Below are 16,128 nucleotides of genomic sequence, written 5' to 3'. Positions count from 1 at the left end.
AGTTTTATTTTATTTGATTCTATTTGATCTTACAAAGCACTACAAAGGACTACAAAGCTAGAAACAGTGGTTACGCTTTTTTGAGTAAATATTTGCCGAGTGTGACCTTTAGAGTGATTTTCCTTATCATATGTGAAGATCATGAAAATCATTATAGTCCGACTTAAATCTTTTTTTTCACAACCGAATCTATTATTCAACCCAATCTCCAACAAACCGAAACTTTAAAATTTTAATCGATGGATAAATTTTAGAATTTTCGTTATCTTAAAAAATAATTGGTGTATACTCACTATTGAGGCTCACTGTATCGTGTATAATTTTTACTTGAATGTGTAGCTAATGTGTAATTGAAGGCATGTATAATTTCCAGGAGGGCCAAATATAGTCGCTGCTTCTAACTAAAATTAAAGTTTTTCTTTCACAAATTTTGTTCTAGAACTATCCGTTGGTTAGCTGGATCATGGGATAAAAAAGTCCTTTCCAGGATTTTGATTAAAGAAAATTAATGTATACAGTAAACTATATTTATTCTAGTTCAGCCTAATTTATTTAAATTTAGGAAGAAGAGCTATAGATTATTATATATCGATTGAATATATAATTAGCATTTATTGAGCAGAATATTCATAATGAAAAATTAAATAAAATTTCGAAATAGACGACTTTCAAGTTAATAATATAGAAAATAATGGTAAAAATATATAATTCTATATAATTGGACTTACTCGGGAATTGGTTTCATATTAAAAATTGAAAAATGTTTGTCCTATGGTCCAGTTCAACTTTTATAAACATTTTGTTTAAATCAACGCAAACATTAATTTGAGTTGGGAACATCGACAACGTTTTTGTTTTTTATTCCAATGGCCTCAACAAGTTTTGATTAAAATCCTTTATATAATTAGAAGGTAAATTTTTAATTTTAGACAATTGGAAAATTGGAAAGCATTTTTTACCTACCAAGGACGTCATCAACAATCTTTATTATGAAGGTCTATTGTAAATATCATCTATTTAACTTACTATTGTATTTAAGATAATATATTAATTTCAAACAGCTTGATTTAAGGAAGCAGAGCTTTTTGGATAAAAACTAATTTTAATTTTCAACATAGTCTATTTTCAGCTACTATATTCATAGCTCAGAAAAAAGTTTCAACATAAATATTATGATTTGATTTCATAGATTTCAATTCATAACATTTATTAATACTTTCTTAAATAGTATGATTTTTCATATTTTATTTTTTCATCATGTTTAATGATATTTTTAAAATTTTAGATATTGTTGATTCATCTTGAAATATTGGCCAATATATTGCTATTATGCAAACACTGTTTGACTAATTCAATACACAATACAATTTATTAAATTTATTTAAAAAAGCAAAAATATGCATCATGTACAAATTAATAATATTTATGAACATGTTCTTAAGCTGAATGAAAAAAGTTTGGGAAAAAAAGTCATGTTCGATTAATAATATTTATTACAAAATTCATTCCGATTATGAATTTATTTTTTCTGTGTACTTTGTCCAACGTTTCTCCAATTTGTTCATCCCTTCCAAAAAATTAGATTTGTCGAGGTCATCAAAATAGATATTTTTAAGGCAAATCTCTTTTCGCCGAGACATTTCTTCAGGGTTGGAAACAAGAAATAGTCACTCGGAGCTAAATTCGAGTTTTTGTAAAATTTTTGCCATTAAAAAATGACTTTTGCAATTTATGTGCTGTTTTTATATAGCGAACGAGTGCTTTGAGTGGACGTTTTACATGTATTTTGTTTTTGATACAATAACTCGTTCGCTATAGAAGAACAGCACATTAATTTGAAAGAATAGAAACGTGTATATAATATTCGTTCTAATGAGATATAAAAGACAAGAATTTGTTAAAATATGTGAATGTTATAAAAATTTCCCAAGGCCATTAGAACAATAAATGTAGGAACAAAGTAGGATGCCGTTAAATGACTAAATATATAACTGAACATCTTGTAAACTCCATTAAAAAGCGACTAGAAGCCGTAATTAAGCTAAATAGAGGACTAATATGGATTTTGGTAATTAAGTACTTTTTTATTTTTCCCATAAATTTTCCACGAAATCAATTTAAATTTTAAACATTTTTTAAAATAACACAGTACAACCTTTTTCAGTTAATTGCTTTGGGACTCAATTCTGACAATTCGGGATGTTCTGTACTTTTTTTCTACTATTCAATATCTACAACTTTGCTTCAGCCAGAAAAGAGATATTCCGTATGGTATACCGTGCTAAAATATAGAAAAAGTGATAAAAATCCACCTTGAGGAAAAAAAATCTTATGGCCATTAAATTATTACGGCAGCCAACTTGACAAAACTAATGATGCAGAAGTTCTTATTTTTGGGGCTACTTTCACGTGCAATTGTCAGAATTGAGTCCCAAAATCATGTGTTGTACTGTGTAATAATAGATTAAACTCTAACTTTAATTTGAAGTTTATTCAAACTTATATATTTCCTTCTCTAATTAAAATATTTTGCTATACTAAATTTTAACTCTAACTGTATATTCTGAGTGCTCATAACATTCTAAGACGATCTAGTTATATCCGTCCGTCTGCCTGTCTGTCTGTTGAAAACACGATATGGCCCAAATGAAAGCTTACTGAAATTTTCCATAAATACTCTCTGTTGATAAGGTTTGGTACTCAAAAAGGGCCATATCGGTCCATGATTTCACCTAGCTGCCAAATGTTGATATTGATTATGAGGTAATCCTGATTAAATTTTGCACAAATTAGTTCTAAGTACTCTGTAATTATACTGTTAAGTATTGTGAAAAGGACCCCCTCAGAAAATGAATTGAACATTCTTAACTGCCGTAAAATAATTAATATCAAAATGAAATTAGACATAAACAAGTTTTATATGAACCTAAATCTTTCCACCATTTTTTTTGAGGATCGGCTCATATAACCCCATATTTAATTGTCACATATTGATGGTGGGTATAGAAGATTCACAGCCGAATGTTCGAAATGATTTCTTGAAAAAACCGGATGGATTTAATAATATTTTCAATTTTAAAAGTATTAATACTCAGTATTGTTGTCTATAATTATTAGGTATCTGCAAGACATTGGCTCCTAAGAAATTTTAATGAAATTATAAATTATGTACGATTTATTTTGCTTCACTCTGTGTGCTCATATACATAATAATAGTTATATGTATATAGATCCAATTACTTCACATATGTATTTTTCTGCATACGAAAGAAACTCAATTTTAATTAGAACATTAATTCGTTCTAAACCCAATTACCTATAGAATTATTGAACAAAAAATTCAGGCTGATTTCGAGTTTTTATTTTGGGTTAAATATTAAATGCTGAATATGGACATTTGTTCTTTAAATCAAATTTAGCAATAGCAGCTTGATGGCCGTGCAAAGTTGGAAGAGAAAAATTAATAAATTGTCAACAGTTTTTTTTTTTAATTTTTCCAAACAAATAAATGCTTTTATTTTAAATGATCTAGATAAATTAAATAAAACTGCAAATTCCGATACATATCATGTTTATTTTCAATTAAAGCATGAACTCTAAACATCACTACTGGTTGGCCTAATAGGGGGTCGAAATGTTTTACGTAGACGTGATCGTAATAGTTCACGTCTTAAACAATTGCTCTCACTTTCCGCTGTTTTTACCAACTGCAATTAATGAATGATTAATTTTTATGTTACTAGAGTATATGAATAATAACATTTAAAAATACTTACACTTTCTGTTAAGACTGCTCTTTCCATGGTCGCTGGATCTATATCACCCACTATAGAGTCAGCTAAGGATGAGGCATTTGAGTCGGTATCATACCTCGATGCCTGGTCATCACTGTACCTGTATTCGGGTAGTTCGTCATAGTTGTCTTGTACTGCTTCTCTTTCTGCTGGTTGCACATATTCCATGGGATGACTGCTATTAATGGCTCTTCTCAATTTCTGTTTATCTTTTTTGTATGACTCCAACTCGTTTCGCAAACGTTGATTTTCCACTTCAAGAAAATCCACCTGTATTGGAAGCAACGAAAATAGAGCAAAGCAAAACACATCATAAACTAGCTGTCGTAGTCTTTGAAGCATTGAGCACATTTATGGTTTCAACAACTTACACTTTCCAATTCAAATTCAAGTTCATCAATTATATCGTAGGCCTCATCCATGGCCGTTTTTAATTTTGCCACCTGGGCCTCTAAACTCTCTATAGTATTCTTTTCGATGTTCTTTGAGTGTCGTCTATCAAGAGCAACATCTTGTTCTGAAAAGAAAGTCAGAACATATTAAATAATTTAAAGTTAATCATTGAACAATGATTTTATTTTTATTGGACACAGTATGCTGATCAGTGATTGCGATTATTCAAAAAAAAAATTTTGTTGATTTCGTCACATAGCGGTAGCATTTTAATAGAATTTCTGTTGCTTTAGATATAGTTATCACAAAAAAATCTATTTTTAATTACACTGTCTAATAGCATTTTTGGAACAAAATAGCCACCCTATAATTTTGAAAGAGCATTTATTGATATAGATGATATTTAAAAAATAATTTCGAACCTCCGTATCTAAAAAATTGAACTAAAAGAGATAACTTACATATGTATGCATGTTTTATGTAGATCTCCTTAAGGGCTATTTATATTTTAAATTTCAGCACTTTCGGATCATACTTGGATTTTTGGCGATTTTTTTAAAAAATGTGAGAACCGAGGTATCGTGCAATTTTGCTAATTAAGCGTAACGAGCTTTATTTACAACTTTGGTATCTTTAGTGACCCCTAATGAAATTTTCCGGCAAATATTCTCGTAAAATATTTTAATCCCGAAAAAATGGTCAAATTGACTGCTAAAGAGAGGAGATAGTTAAGATTTTCCACAAAAATTATCATAAACTTCCACAATATAACTCTGACAATAAGAATTATCTCAGACATTTGTTTCAGTTAGTATAATGTTCTCTTCGATCAAAATATTAAAACTTTGACCCACTGTTCATTCCACAAAAATGATCTATTCAACATTATGTTCCAATAAAAAAGTCTAAATTTGTTGGACAGTGTTATCAAAAAATAATTTTGATCGGATTTAGTTAAAGTTGTTTGTTGTTTAAAAATATATTCTTAACACATACATATGTATGTAATACATACAAACATCGAGTATTCTGATAAAACAAATATATTTTAACACAATTTTTACCTTTTTGTCTTTGATCTACGGATGATTTCATGACAAGACCATTGAGGGTCTTTTGACGATTGAAAACATCTTCAAACGCTTTACAGCGCTTAACCTTTTGCAAATAAGCTTCATGCAGTTGATTATATTTACGTTTGATCTTCTCCAATTTTTCATACATACGATCACGTTCTTCCTCAAATTTGAATGCTTTTAATTTGGCCTCTATGTGTACAGTGGAGTTGGAATGTTCTGCATTGGTTAAAACTTGCAGCTTTTCGCGTAATGAAGCATTCTCTTGATTCAATCGCACGTTTTGGGCATTTGCTAAATACCAAATATAAAAGAAAACTTGATTTTCTTAAAATAACAATAAATTCTTGTCTTCCTACCAACATCCAATTGAGCCTGTAGAAAGTCCATATTCGATGTTCTATTCATGTTCTATCTTTAGTATTTATGCCGTTTCAATTACTAAATAGTGTGTATTTTATTATATTTTACTTGTTGTGTCCAAATGTGGAATTGACTGGAAAATAGTTGACTTTGTGTTTATCAAATAATAATGAACCAATAAACTCAATTTCTGTTTTCTATTATCAATTCTGTTGTTATTCGATAAGAATTTATGGGTAAACAATGCTTTGTATGAGAAAATAACTCAAATGAATCACAGGTGTAGTGGGGTTTTTCTCACCACTGCACAGTATTTAGCTAATATCCAAACCATAATGGTAAATAAGATATTTATAACTAAAAATTTACAGTGTTGGCCAAATAACTAAAGCTACACCTCATATTTATATAAAATATTTCAGGTCAAATCAAAAAAATTATTAAAATAACATTAAGAAATTCTGGGAAAATACGTCATGACCAACTCGGTGCAAATTTTATCCCGATCGGAAGACATCGATTTTAAAAGTTGGTTCACTTGACGTGAAATGCCCCATATATAAAACTTATTTGGAGCGAAATTTGTGTAGATACCTATATAAATTCAACATTTATGACCGATAAAGTTCAATTTCGGAAGGACATTTGAATGGGGCTATGTGAAATAATGAACCTATTTTAGCCAGTTTCAATAAGCTTCGTTCTTGAACTGCGACCAAAATTGCGTCCTGTACTTTGCGCACAAGGTTTACATGGACAGCCAGTCAGTCACCCCGTTTTAAGCCATCAATTTCGTACTAGATTAGAGAAACGGGTTACATATAATCATTAATAAGGGTGATTATATTTTTAAAACTGACTACAATAAAATTGCTTCTTAGATGGAGTAGTTTTTATGGTGATTTCTGACTTGGAAGCAGGCTTGTGTGTGTTTAGTTTTAATCCACAAATGGATCGTTTTTTCCCTTATATTACTGTATGTAGGAGAAGGCGTTTTCGAGGTAAATGAAATAAATAATTCTTGATTGGAACAGAATAGCGACCCTATAATTCTGAAAGAGCATGTTGAGTAGATAATTTTTGTTGAACAAACTTATAGTCCAGCTGGTCTGAATTTTTTTACAGTGAGCAGTATACTAACTGAAAAAAATGTAAGTTAATGCCTATGAGAATTCTTATTGTCAGAGTTACATATATTGTGGATTTTTATGGGGATCATTTTTGTGGAAGATCTTAACCCTCTAGCTCCTCTCCTTAGGGGTCAATTTGACCCTTATTTTGAGAAAATCCAAAAAGTCCTTTCAAACAGGACATTTATGGATTAAAATATTCGACGAAAATTTTTGCCGGAAAATTTCAGTGGGGGTCACCAAAGATGTAAATAAAGCTCTTAATTAGCAAAATTACGCTCCATCTTAGGTCTTACATTTTTTTTTAAAAAATCGCCAAAAATCTATTTGTGATCCGAATGAGTTTATATTTAAAATGTAAATAGCCCTAGAGAAGATCTACAAAAAGCGTTCATACACATGCCAGTTATCACTTTTAGGTTAAGAGTTATTTAGGTTTATTTATTTATTTATTATACCCTTTACCTTAGTGAGAAGGGTATGTATAAGTTTGTCATTCCGTTTGTAATTTCCACAATATAATTTTCCGACCCTATAAAGTATATATATTCTGGATCCTTATAGATAGCGGAGTCGATTAAGCCATGTCTGTCTGTCCATCTGTTAGTTGAAATCAATTTTCTGAAGACCCCAGATATTTTCGGGATCGAAATCTTCAATAATTCTGTCAGACATGCTTTCGAGAAGTTTGCTATTTAAAATCAGCAAAATCCGTCCATAAATAACGGGTTATGATAAAAAAAGACAATTTATTGAATGCTTTGACAAAAAAGTAACAAAACGTATGTATGTATGTATGTTTGGATGTGTGTTGGTTTCATTGCATTGCGTATTTTGTTTTTGTTTTTTTTTTGACAAAAAATGTCACAATACGTATATTTGGACGTGTGTTGGTTTCATTGCTTTGCGTATTTTGTTTTTTCTTTTTTGGTGTTTTGTTACGTTTGGTATATACACTGAATCAATTAAGTCTCCGTACAGACCCTGCAGTTCATTGCACTAGTTCCGCTACGTCGAATTCGTTGGCCACTAAGAACTACTACTAGTGAATTTTCAACCCACTCGCAACGTTATTGACTGGTGAATTTAACACGGGGATGTCATTGCAAGTGGCCGATTGGCACACTCTACATAACACTTCACTATTAAATTCAATAGTGAAAATACTCCAGCATTTGAGAAAAAAATAAAAAATAAATTTGTCCGAGAGCGGGGTTGAACACATAACCTCTCGTTTTCTAGTCAAATGCTGTAACCACTAAACCACAGAGCTCTTATTTGTACTGCTCTCTAATTGTTATTAAGAATAACATGTGAGTCTACTCTCTATTTTTGCATTTTCTACATCATCACTGAGAATGAAAACACAAACGGCCACATTCAGCATTACATGTGGCCATCGAAGTGGTATATTTTAGAAGATTTTATTTTTCTTGAATTTATTTTCAAAAACTAAAGACAAATATCTGACTATTGTTTATTACTGAATATGCTGGTGAAATGTAGTGCAAATGATAACCATTTAACTACCACTTTAGCAGCCACATCGAACTAGTTAGTTGTAGAAGCAGTAATATAGCTAGTGCAAGGTTTCCAATTGGCACTTTTCAAACTGCTGGGGACATACTCATAATATAAACTAGCTATTTATGGTCACTTTTCAATAATATTTAAACCTTCTTTTAATTCATTTTATAAAAAATCTTATAAACTAGAAATCAACATAAAAAACTACAAACATTTTCATTAAAAACATTAAAATTTACATAAATTCAATAATTGTACGAACAGTATCACCAAAAAAGTCTAAGTACAGTTAACCGTTTTAAGGCAAGGAATCCCAATATTAATCTTAATTGAATTTAATATGTAATAGGTCCTCCTTTCTGAGCAATTGCTTCATTTTAATGGCTGTGCATGGAATGGACCAGCTTTGTTGTTGCCAGGGAATCTATTTTATACCACTCTTCCATTATAACGGCTTTTAGCTGATCTTTACTCGTTATATATTGTGCTGACGAATCTTTCTTTCCAAGTGATCCGATATATGCTCAATCGGGTTGAGATCAGTTGACTTAGCTGAGCAATTTAAGTGCTTAGAAACATTATAAATAAGACATTCCTTTACTAATCTAGAGGTGTGTTTGGGATCGTTGTCTTGTTGGAAACAATACAAACGTCCCAACCATAATTGTTGCATCACTTTGTTTTAAGTTTTCTTTTAATATATTAAGGTATGCATATTTATCAATCGTGTTTTCAACAAAAATAAGATTTCCCACCCCAGATGAAGCCATGCAACCCCAAACAATAACGGATTCATTTCAGTATTTGGCTTTTTCCATAACATTTCTCTTCCATCAGAACCAAAAACATTCAATTTACTTTCATCGCTAAAAATAATTCGATCCCAAAATAAAAAATCTTTATCAATATGCTCGATAGCGTAATCCAATCTCTTTTTCATGTTCAGTTTTCGAACAAGGGGCTTCTTATGGCTTACTCGACCATTGTATCCATTTAGTTTAAGAGCGTTTCTTACAGTTTGGGGGTTTACCGTTAATTCATCACTAGTTTTCAAGTTTCCCGCAATTACACATGCGTTAATTTTTGGATTACCTTCTACAAATCGTATCTTCTCTCTAAGTGGTAGTCTATTTTTCTTAGATGGTCAGTACTTTGTTTATTTGCCATTGTTCCGGTTTTTTTGAACTGTTGAATAACGTACTGAATGGAAGAACGTGGTCTTTTTACAATATCCTTGATTTCGGTTAGATTTTTTCCTTAATTTTGCAAGTTCCCTGACAACATCAAAGCTGGTCCATTCCATGCACAGCCATTAAAATGAAGCAATTGCTCAGAAAGGAGGACTTATTACATATTAAATTCAATCAAGATTAATATTGGGATTCCTTGCCTTAAAACTGTTAACTGTACGGAGACTTTTTTGGTGATACTTTTCGTACAATTATTTAATTTATGTAAATTTTTATGTTTTTAATGAAAATGTTTGTAGTTTTTTTATGTTGATTTCTAGTTTATAAGATTTTTTATAAAATTAATTAAAAAAGGTTTAAATATGTATTGAAAAGTGACCATAAATTGCTAGTTTATATTATGAGTATGTGTGTACGGAGACTTAATTGATTCAGTGTACATATAAGCTCCTGTGGGAAATTTTAGACCAGAATATTGGAAAACGAAGCATTTCATCTAAGGACGAACTCCGAACCCTCTTTAACGGAAGAGAGGGGGGAAAATTACTAAAGATATAACTGAATATCTGGAAACTCTATAAAAAGGCAACTAGAGGCCGTAATTAAGCTGAATGGGCACCAAAAATTTATAAACTTTTAATTTTCGGCCTTTGGTGATATAAAATAGAGCGTATCCATCAACTGCATACTAAATTTTGACTGTTGTTTGTAGGTACTTTTCTTTTTTCTCTTAAATTTCCACAAAATCAATTTTAATTTACAAAGTTTTTTAAATTAATAAAATATTAAGTTCTAAATTTAATTTAAAGTTTAATCAAACTTAAATTTGTCTTTCTATAATTAAAATATTTAGCTTCATAGGTGAAAATGCGTGCTGTATACTAAATTTTGACTCTGACTGTGTTGTTAAATCTGGTGCATTATCTGATATAGGTATCTTTCACCGTCTTCCGAATGAATGTAGAGTATTTGAAACTGAAATATTTGCAATTGTGGTAGCTTGCAATTTACTATAGTGTCATTATTGGTATTTTTGTGGATAATTTTTTTTTTTCTCGTCTATCTGACATTACTTTAGTTTGGTTCCTGTCCATAGAGACTACAATGACAATAAACAGGCATACGAATTAGCCAGAATGACATATAATTTGAATATCTCCAACTCGGTTTCAGTTGCAATTCCGGCGATCATTATTAAAACCAGTATCTTCAGACACTTTCTCCAAAGATAGATGGAGTAATTTAGATATACATATGTATGTAGGATTGTCAAGTTGAAGTGGCTATATTTTGATGAAAATCGTAATATGCTACCTGTGAACCGTTACAGAAGAAATATGTATATTGAGGATGCTGGCAGCATTAACGAGCTACTGTGTGCTAGGTAAGCATCACTGTCACAGTTGCAAGAGCAAGGCAAAAGGAGGAAACGGTTTTCCACCTTCTCTGCGAATGTCTGTCCCTAACTGTAAAGACACGCAGATTCCTGGCCAACTAAATATTTACTACTCTTAATGAGTCTGTACCCAGACTCATTAACCTACTAAGTTATCTCATGACTACATGTTGGATTTAGTACCTGCCCCACTAACATTCATCATTATGTAAAGAACACTACATCCGTCAGTGGTGTGGTCTACTCTACTCGACTGTTGCGCATAGTGAACTACCATGATAACCAACCAAACTATGTTATATTCACTTTCCAAAATAACTCTTTTCAGCGATCAACAAATAAAAGATAATCATTTTTTTGGCTAATATTTTGCTTAAAATACTTTATTTTTTTTATAATAATTTATATAAATTAGTTTTAATTAAGGCATAATTTTCAACTAATTACAAAATATTCATATTGTGTAAAATTTAAATTCTCTTTTCATTTAAAAAAATTTAAAATTTTTTTTATACATTTTGTTTATAACCTTCTTTTTAAAATTGATTTTTGTTGAATAATTTTGGACAAAACTAATAAAATAATCATTTACAAACGATTGATTCAGATATCATGCATCGTTATAAATCAGGTTGATATTGAATTGTATTTTATTGTATTATTTGTTTGTTTGCTTACTTTTAAAATGTTTTCATTTGTTTAATAAAATCAGTTTATTTATTTATTTGTTTAGATTATTAATTAATTATTATATGTATGTAGGTATTATTTATTTATGTATGTAATTATTTGTTTTACTACTGGTTAAACTGATTTTACTCAGATATCTGTTCACAGCACTTTATTTCATTGACAATTGTTATTAATTATTCATGTTTGCATTTAATTATTTATTAATTCTTTTAGTTAATTCAGTAATTTAGTTAGTTTTATTTTCCAATAACTTTTGAATTTATAAACTAAAACCAAAATTTTTGCTATTTAAAACGTTTTCTTTGTAATGTAATGTGTTTTTTTTTTAAATCAAGTTGTGTACCATTTCTCTTACTAGATTTCCTTTAACATTGACATTGGAAATGAATGTGTTTGTTTGAGTTTTTTGCTTTTTTTTAAATTGCAATATTTTATATTTTGTATATTTGTTTATAGTTTTGTTAAAACATATTTATTCACTAAATATTTACTACTTATGGGATGTATGTAAATATTTAAATAGTAGTACAATTTGAATTATCTTTAAGGTTTCTCTTAATTATTTACTCTTTCATATAAATAATGGGTGTAAAATTATGTTTAAGTTGAATTTTCTAAATATTTAAATAGTTGTATGATGAAATTTCAATCTTGCTTTTTTTATCATTTACTTTCTTTCTAATGTAAAATTTAAGAATTTATGGTTTAATTTTTGTTTGTATTACGAGATTAATTTAATTTGCTTCAGTTTCATTCATATCACACACATACAGACAGTATCCATCTACTTAAAAGCTATAAAATAAAACTATTTATAATAAGTATTAGATATTACTTATTATTACATATTAATAATATTTCTTCATTACAACTAATTGCTAATAATTGCTAGACTTAATTATTGTGAATTAATTATTTTATAATTATTGTTTTTACTACACATTCTCCTCTAACGCGAGCGAACGGAACACTCGCTCGCTCTCATACACATTCTGAAATGGAATGGATTCCAAGTTGAATGTGTAGAGCTGACTTTGTCGCCATGTCGGTGTTTAAGCCAAAGAAATTGCAAAATAAAATTTGTTAAACAAAAAGGAAGAAACATTTAAAATTAAGTACAAATCAATTGAACAATTGGAAGAGTGATCAAATATTGGAAGAAAAAGGATTAAAATCAAAATATTGAACTCTATGTATTTTTCATATTTATTTTAATGTATTTTCCATAGAATCGCTACACATTTTGAATGAATTCATTTGTTTTCTAAATTTCATGGCCAATGCGGTTAGCAATTACGGTAAAGATAAATACACATAGATCGGAAACTCTCCTGTCAAATACCTAACTCAATTGTCAAAAACTTAAGTGGTGAGAATGTATTAGTAAAACAACTATCCCAGCAGTTAATCAAGTAGTCAATGTATCCCTTAAAAACAGTAATTGTCACAAATATCTTATCACTTGGCTGACACCATTTTATATATTTGGTCATTTGACACGTGTGTGCACTTCATAGTCAATTGGTTACTTTATACATCCCAAGTAATCTAGCGTGAAGACAATTGACACTTAAGTGTCTCTAAGTAATCTGGAGTGTAGTCACTTTAAATGTTTTGTGAGTAATTCGTACAAACTGGTTTTTTACAAATTGTGTTGATATAATTCTCATACAGTTTATTTTTATTTTTGCTTAAGTATACTGATATCACATGTAACATATCTTGAAGTCAATAGTCACTTTAGTGTCTCTTAGTAACCTATGGTGAAGTCACTTCAAACTTTTTTTTGTACTGCACTTTATTTTACCCACCAGAAGCGTTGACTATTTTCGATCAGCTATCAGATAGTCCCATTGTAATCAAAAGGGTCAATTGAGCCCCTGCTTAGGACATGCACGTGTTAAAATAACTAGTCAAGTAGCTGATCAAGTAACCAGTTACAAAGCTAGTAAGACAACTGACGCTATGTAACCAGTATGTGAAGCCAATGCGTTGCCTACTTTGGACCAGCTATTAGACAGTCCCATTGTAATCAAAAAGAGACAATTGACCCCCTGCCTAGGACATGCCCGTGTTAAAATGACTAGTCACGTGGCTATTGAAGTAACTAGCTCCCAATGATGGGTAAAATCACTAGTTCGGTACTGTCTCCTAGAACTGATGGGATGTTTCTCTATGGTAAAAGTCATAGCGGAAACTAGAAAACAAATTACTCAAAAACGTCACACTTACGAGTGTTGTTTTTATTTTAACATATTTGTTTTACTAATACATTCTCATCACTTGGTTTTTGACAACTGATTTAGGTATTTGACAGGAGAGTTTCCGATCTATGTGTATTTATCTATAAATTGAATTATCTAAAATTGAATAAAAACTTAAAACTCTAAGTTAAATATAATTAAATTCGTACAAGTTAGGATCCATCTGAACGTGGAAAACAGATGCATTTGACTTTTCAGATTTCAATGATATTTAACACAGTTATTATATAAATGTCAAAAAAATTTGATATTTTAACAAGCAAGGTTTCAACCTAATTTACAAATTATGAATTAAAATGTATGAAGTATGAATAATTTTTTTTCGCATAATTTAAGTTTTATTCGAATAATTTCAAGCGAATATTATTCGGATAAGTTTGTTGGAATAAAATTATCTAATTTAAATTTATTCGAATATTTTCATACGAATGCTGATAAATTTTTCATGAATCATGAAACTTCCGAATAATTTTAATCAAATAATTTTATCCGAATAGTTTTATTCGAATAATTTCATGCGAATACTTTTATTCGAATAATTTTATTGGAATTTTTTTTTATTTCCAATAAAAGGGGTAGTTTTTTTGAGTTATGTATATTGCATTGAACTTTGTACTCCAATAATTGATCATTGAGCTATAGAACAACAACAATGCAATAAATATTAAAGTAAAACATATTTTAAGGTTTCCTGTCAAAAAGCGAATACATTGCTGAACACATGTATGTGTGGTATAATTTCATTGAAATCGGACTATCTGAGTTTTTCTAACTGCTCTGCAGTTAATAAAAGTTCTTCTGTTCTGTAAAAACATGTTGCCAACATGATAATATTAGTCGGAGATTCAAAAAACAGAGTCAAGAAACTCATTCAATTAAAACAAAAATATCCGCACCAAAATCCACAATTCGTTTAAGAAAGTAATCTAAACACTATTCATTACTATTAAATTTAAATTTTTGATCACTCTTCCCAAATAAGAATAAAGAGCAAAATGTAAATCCTTTTGTCTTTAGCAAATTATTAAGAGGGAATGTATTGCACATTTGAAATAAAAAGAAACAAAATAATAAAAAAAGCTAAACTAAATAAAGTCTCCTTTAGATATTGACAATTTCTTGTTGCTGCTCCACTGCCTCATCATCGTCGTCATCGTTTTCGTTGTTGTCATTGTCTATCAGACCACTGCGATCGTCATCTATTTGGATTTTCTGATGAGAAGAGTTGCGAGAATGTTTTTTGTTGCTATTGTTACTCAGGGCACCCGAGCCAACGGCTACAACACCGGTAGCTATCGGATGATCACTGGTGCTACTAGCGTTAGCTACGTGATTTAAGTCTTTAGAATTTGTACGGCGATGTCTTAATATACTTAAAGCCGATTCAGCTATTAAAGCGGTACTAGTGGGGCCGGTATTATTGCTGGCACCGGCATTAGTATTTGTTTGTGAAACCTTTATATTCAAGTCCTTAGAATTGTTGCGTGAATGGCCGCGTGAGCCGGATTCGTTAGTCTCGTTTGAATTTTTCAATTTACTTTCCACCACATTTTTGAGCAAATTAACATTTTTCTTATTGTTGTTGTTGTGATGAAGATGATGATTATTGTGGTGGTGATTGTTATGACCACGGAAGAATTCTGGATCGAAACGAATATTATTGGGCATATAGATCTGATCGTATGAATGATTGCGTGAATGTTTGCGTACGAAATGACCACAACCGGTGGTCAGCTCATCTTCGTCTTCTTCATCTTCATGGGGCTTCAGTTGATTTTGTATAAAGCGTATACTGAAATTGGGATCATCTCGGGAACAGGAATTGGAGTGAGCCACCAATTTGTGTCGGAATTCAGTATTAAGGTCACTTGAATTGTTGCGGGAATGTGTATGAAGTTTTTTCAGATTCTTGAATTTCGAAGTCTCACAAACATCCATGGCTGGATTCGTATTATGATCCTTGGCAAAGCTACGTATCATTTTCACATCACACGAAGCACTACGGAAATGTTTCTTTGATTTGGTTTGAGGAACTGCTTGGGTATTTGCCATCATGGCATTGTTGCATTTATCATAGCTGGGGGGCGAAAAGAAATTACAAATTTCTAGTTATTAAACTGGTAAATGAGGTGTTTAAAAAACTTACCCATATTCAAGTTGAACTGTGCGAGAATTATTACGAGAATGACGATAATTATCCGATTTCAAAGCCAATTCACCATCATCGTAGTTGGGATTGTTGTCATGACCGGACAGCTTTTCTTCAAAAACTAAAAAGACAGATTGAAATTAAAATCTTAAA

At 30.5% G+C, this 16,128-nt stretch overlaps 2 protein-coding genes across 4 annotated transcripts in view; both read right to left on the bottom strand.

Annotated features, from left to right (window-relative positions):
- Positions 1-3,546: 3,546 nt before the first annotated feature.
- Positions 3,547-5,788, bottom strand: LOC135951061 (interaptin). The gene is made up of 5 exons (XM_065500631.1): positions 5,623-5,788; positions 5,252-5,557; positions 4,166-4,311; positions 3,777-4,064; positions 3,547-3,707 (listed from the first exon to the last, which is right to left on the bottom strand). The coding sequence occupies exons 1-5, from the start codon at positions 5,669-5,671 to the stop codon at positions 3,597-3,599; spliced, it is 900 nt and encodes a 299-aa protein (XP_065356703.1). The 5' UTR covers positions 5,672-5,788; the 3' UTR covers positions 3,547-3,596.
- A 5,433-nt stretch (positions 5,789-11,221) lies between these two features.
- The window catches only part of Oatp30B (Organic anion transporting polypeptide 30B), a 94,604-nt gene continuing 89,697 nt past the window's right edge, over positions 11,222-16,128 (bottom strand). For all 3 annotated transcript variants that reach the window (XM_065501765.1, XM_065501764.1, XM_065501766.1), the window contains exons 11-12: positions 15,973-16,096; positions 11,222-15,903 (exon numbers count right to left, since the gene is read on the bottom strand). In XM_065501765.1, the coding sequence (XP_065357837.1) occupies positions 14,928-15,903; positions 15,973-16,096 (1,100 nt within the window). In that variant the 3' untranslated portion in view covers positions 11,222-14,927. The remainder of the gene's footprint in view (positions 15,904-15,972; positions 16,097-16,128) is intronic.

This window comes from Calliphora vicina, chromosome 2, assembly GCF_958450345.1.
Source record: "Calliphora vicina chromosome 2, idCalVici1.1, whole genome shotgun sequence".
Taxonomy (NCBI): domain Eukaryota; kingdom Metazoa; phylum Arthropoda; class Insecta; order Diptera; family Calliphoridae; genus Calliphora; species Calliphora vicina.
The sequence above is the reverse complement of the archived record's forward strand: the minus strand, read 5'-3'. Positions and strand labels throughout refer to the sequence as shown.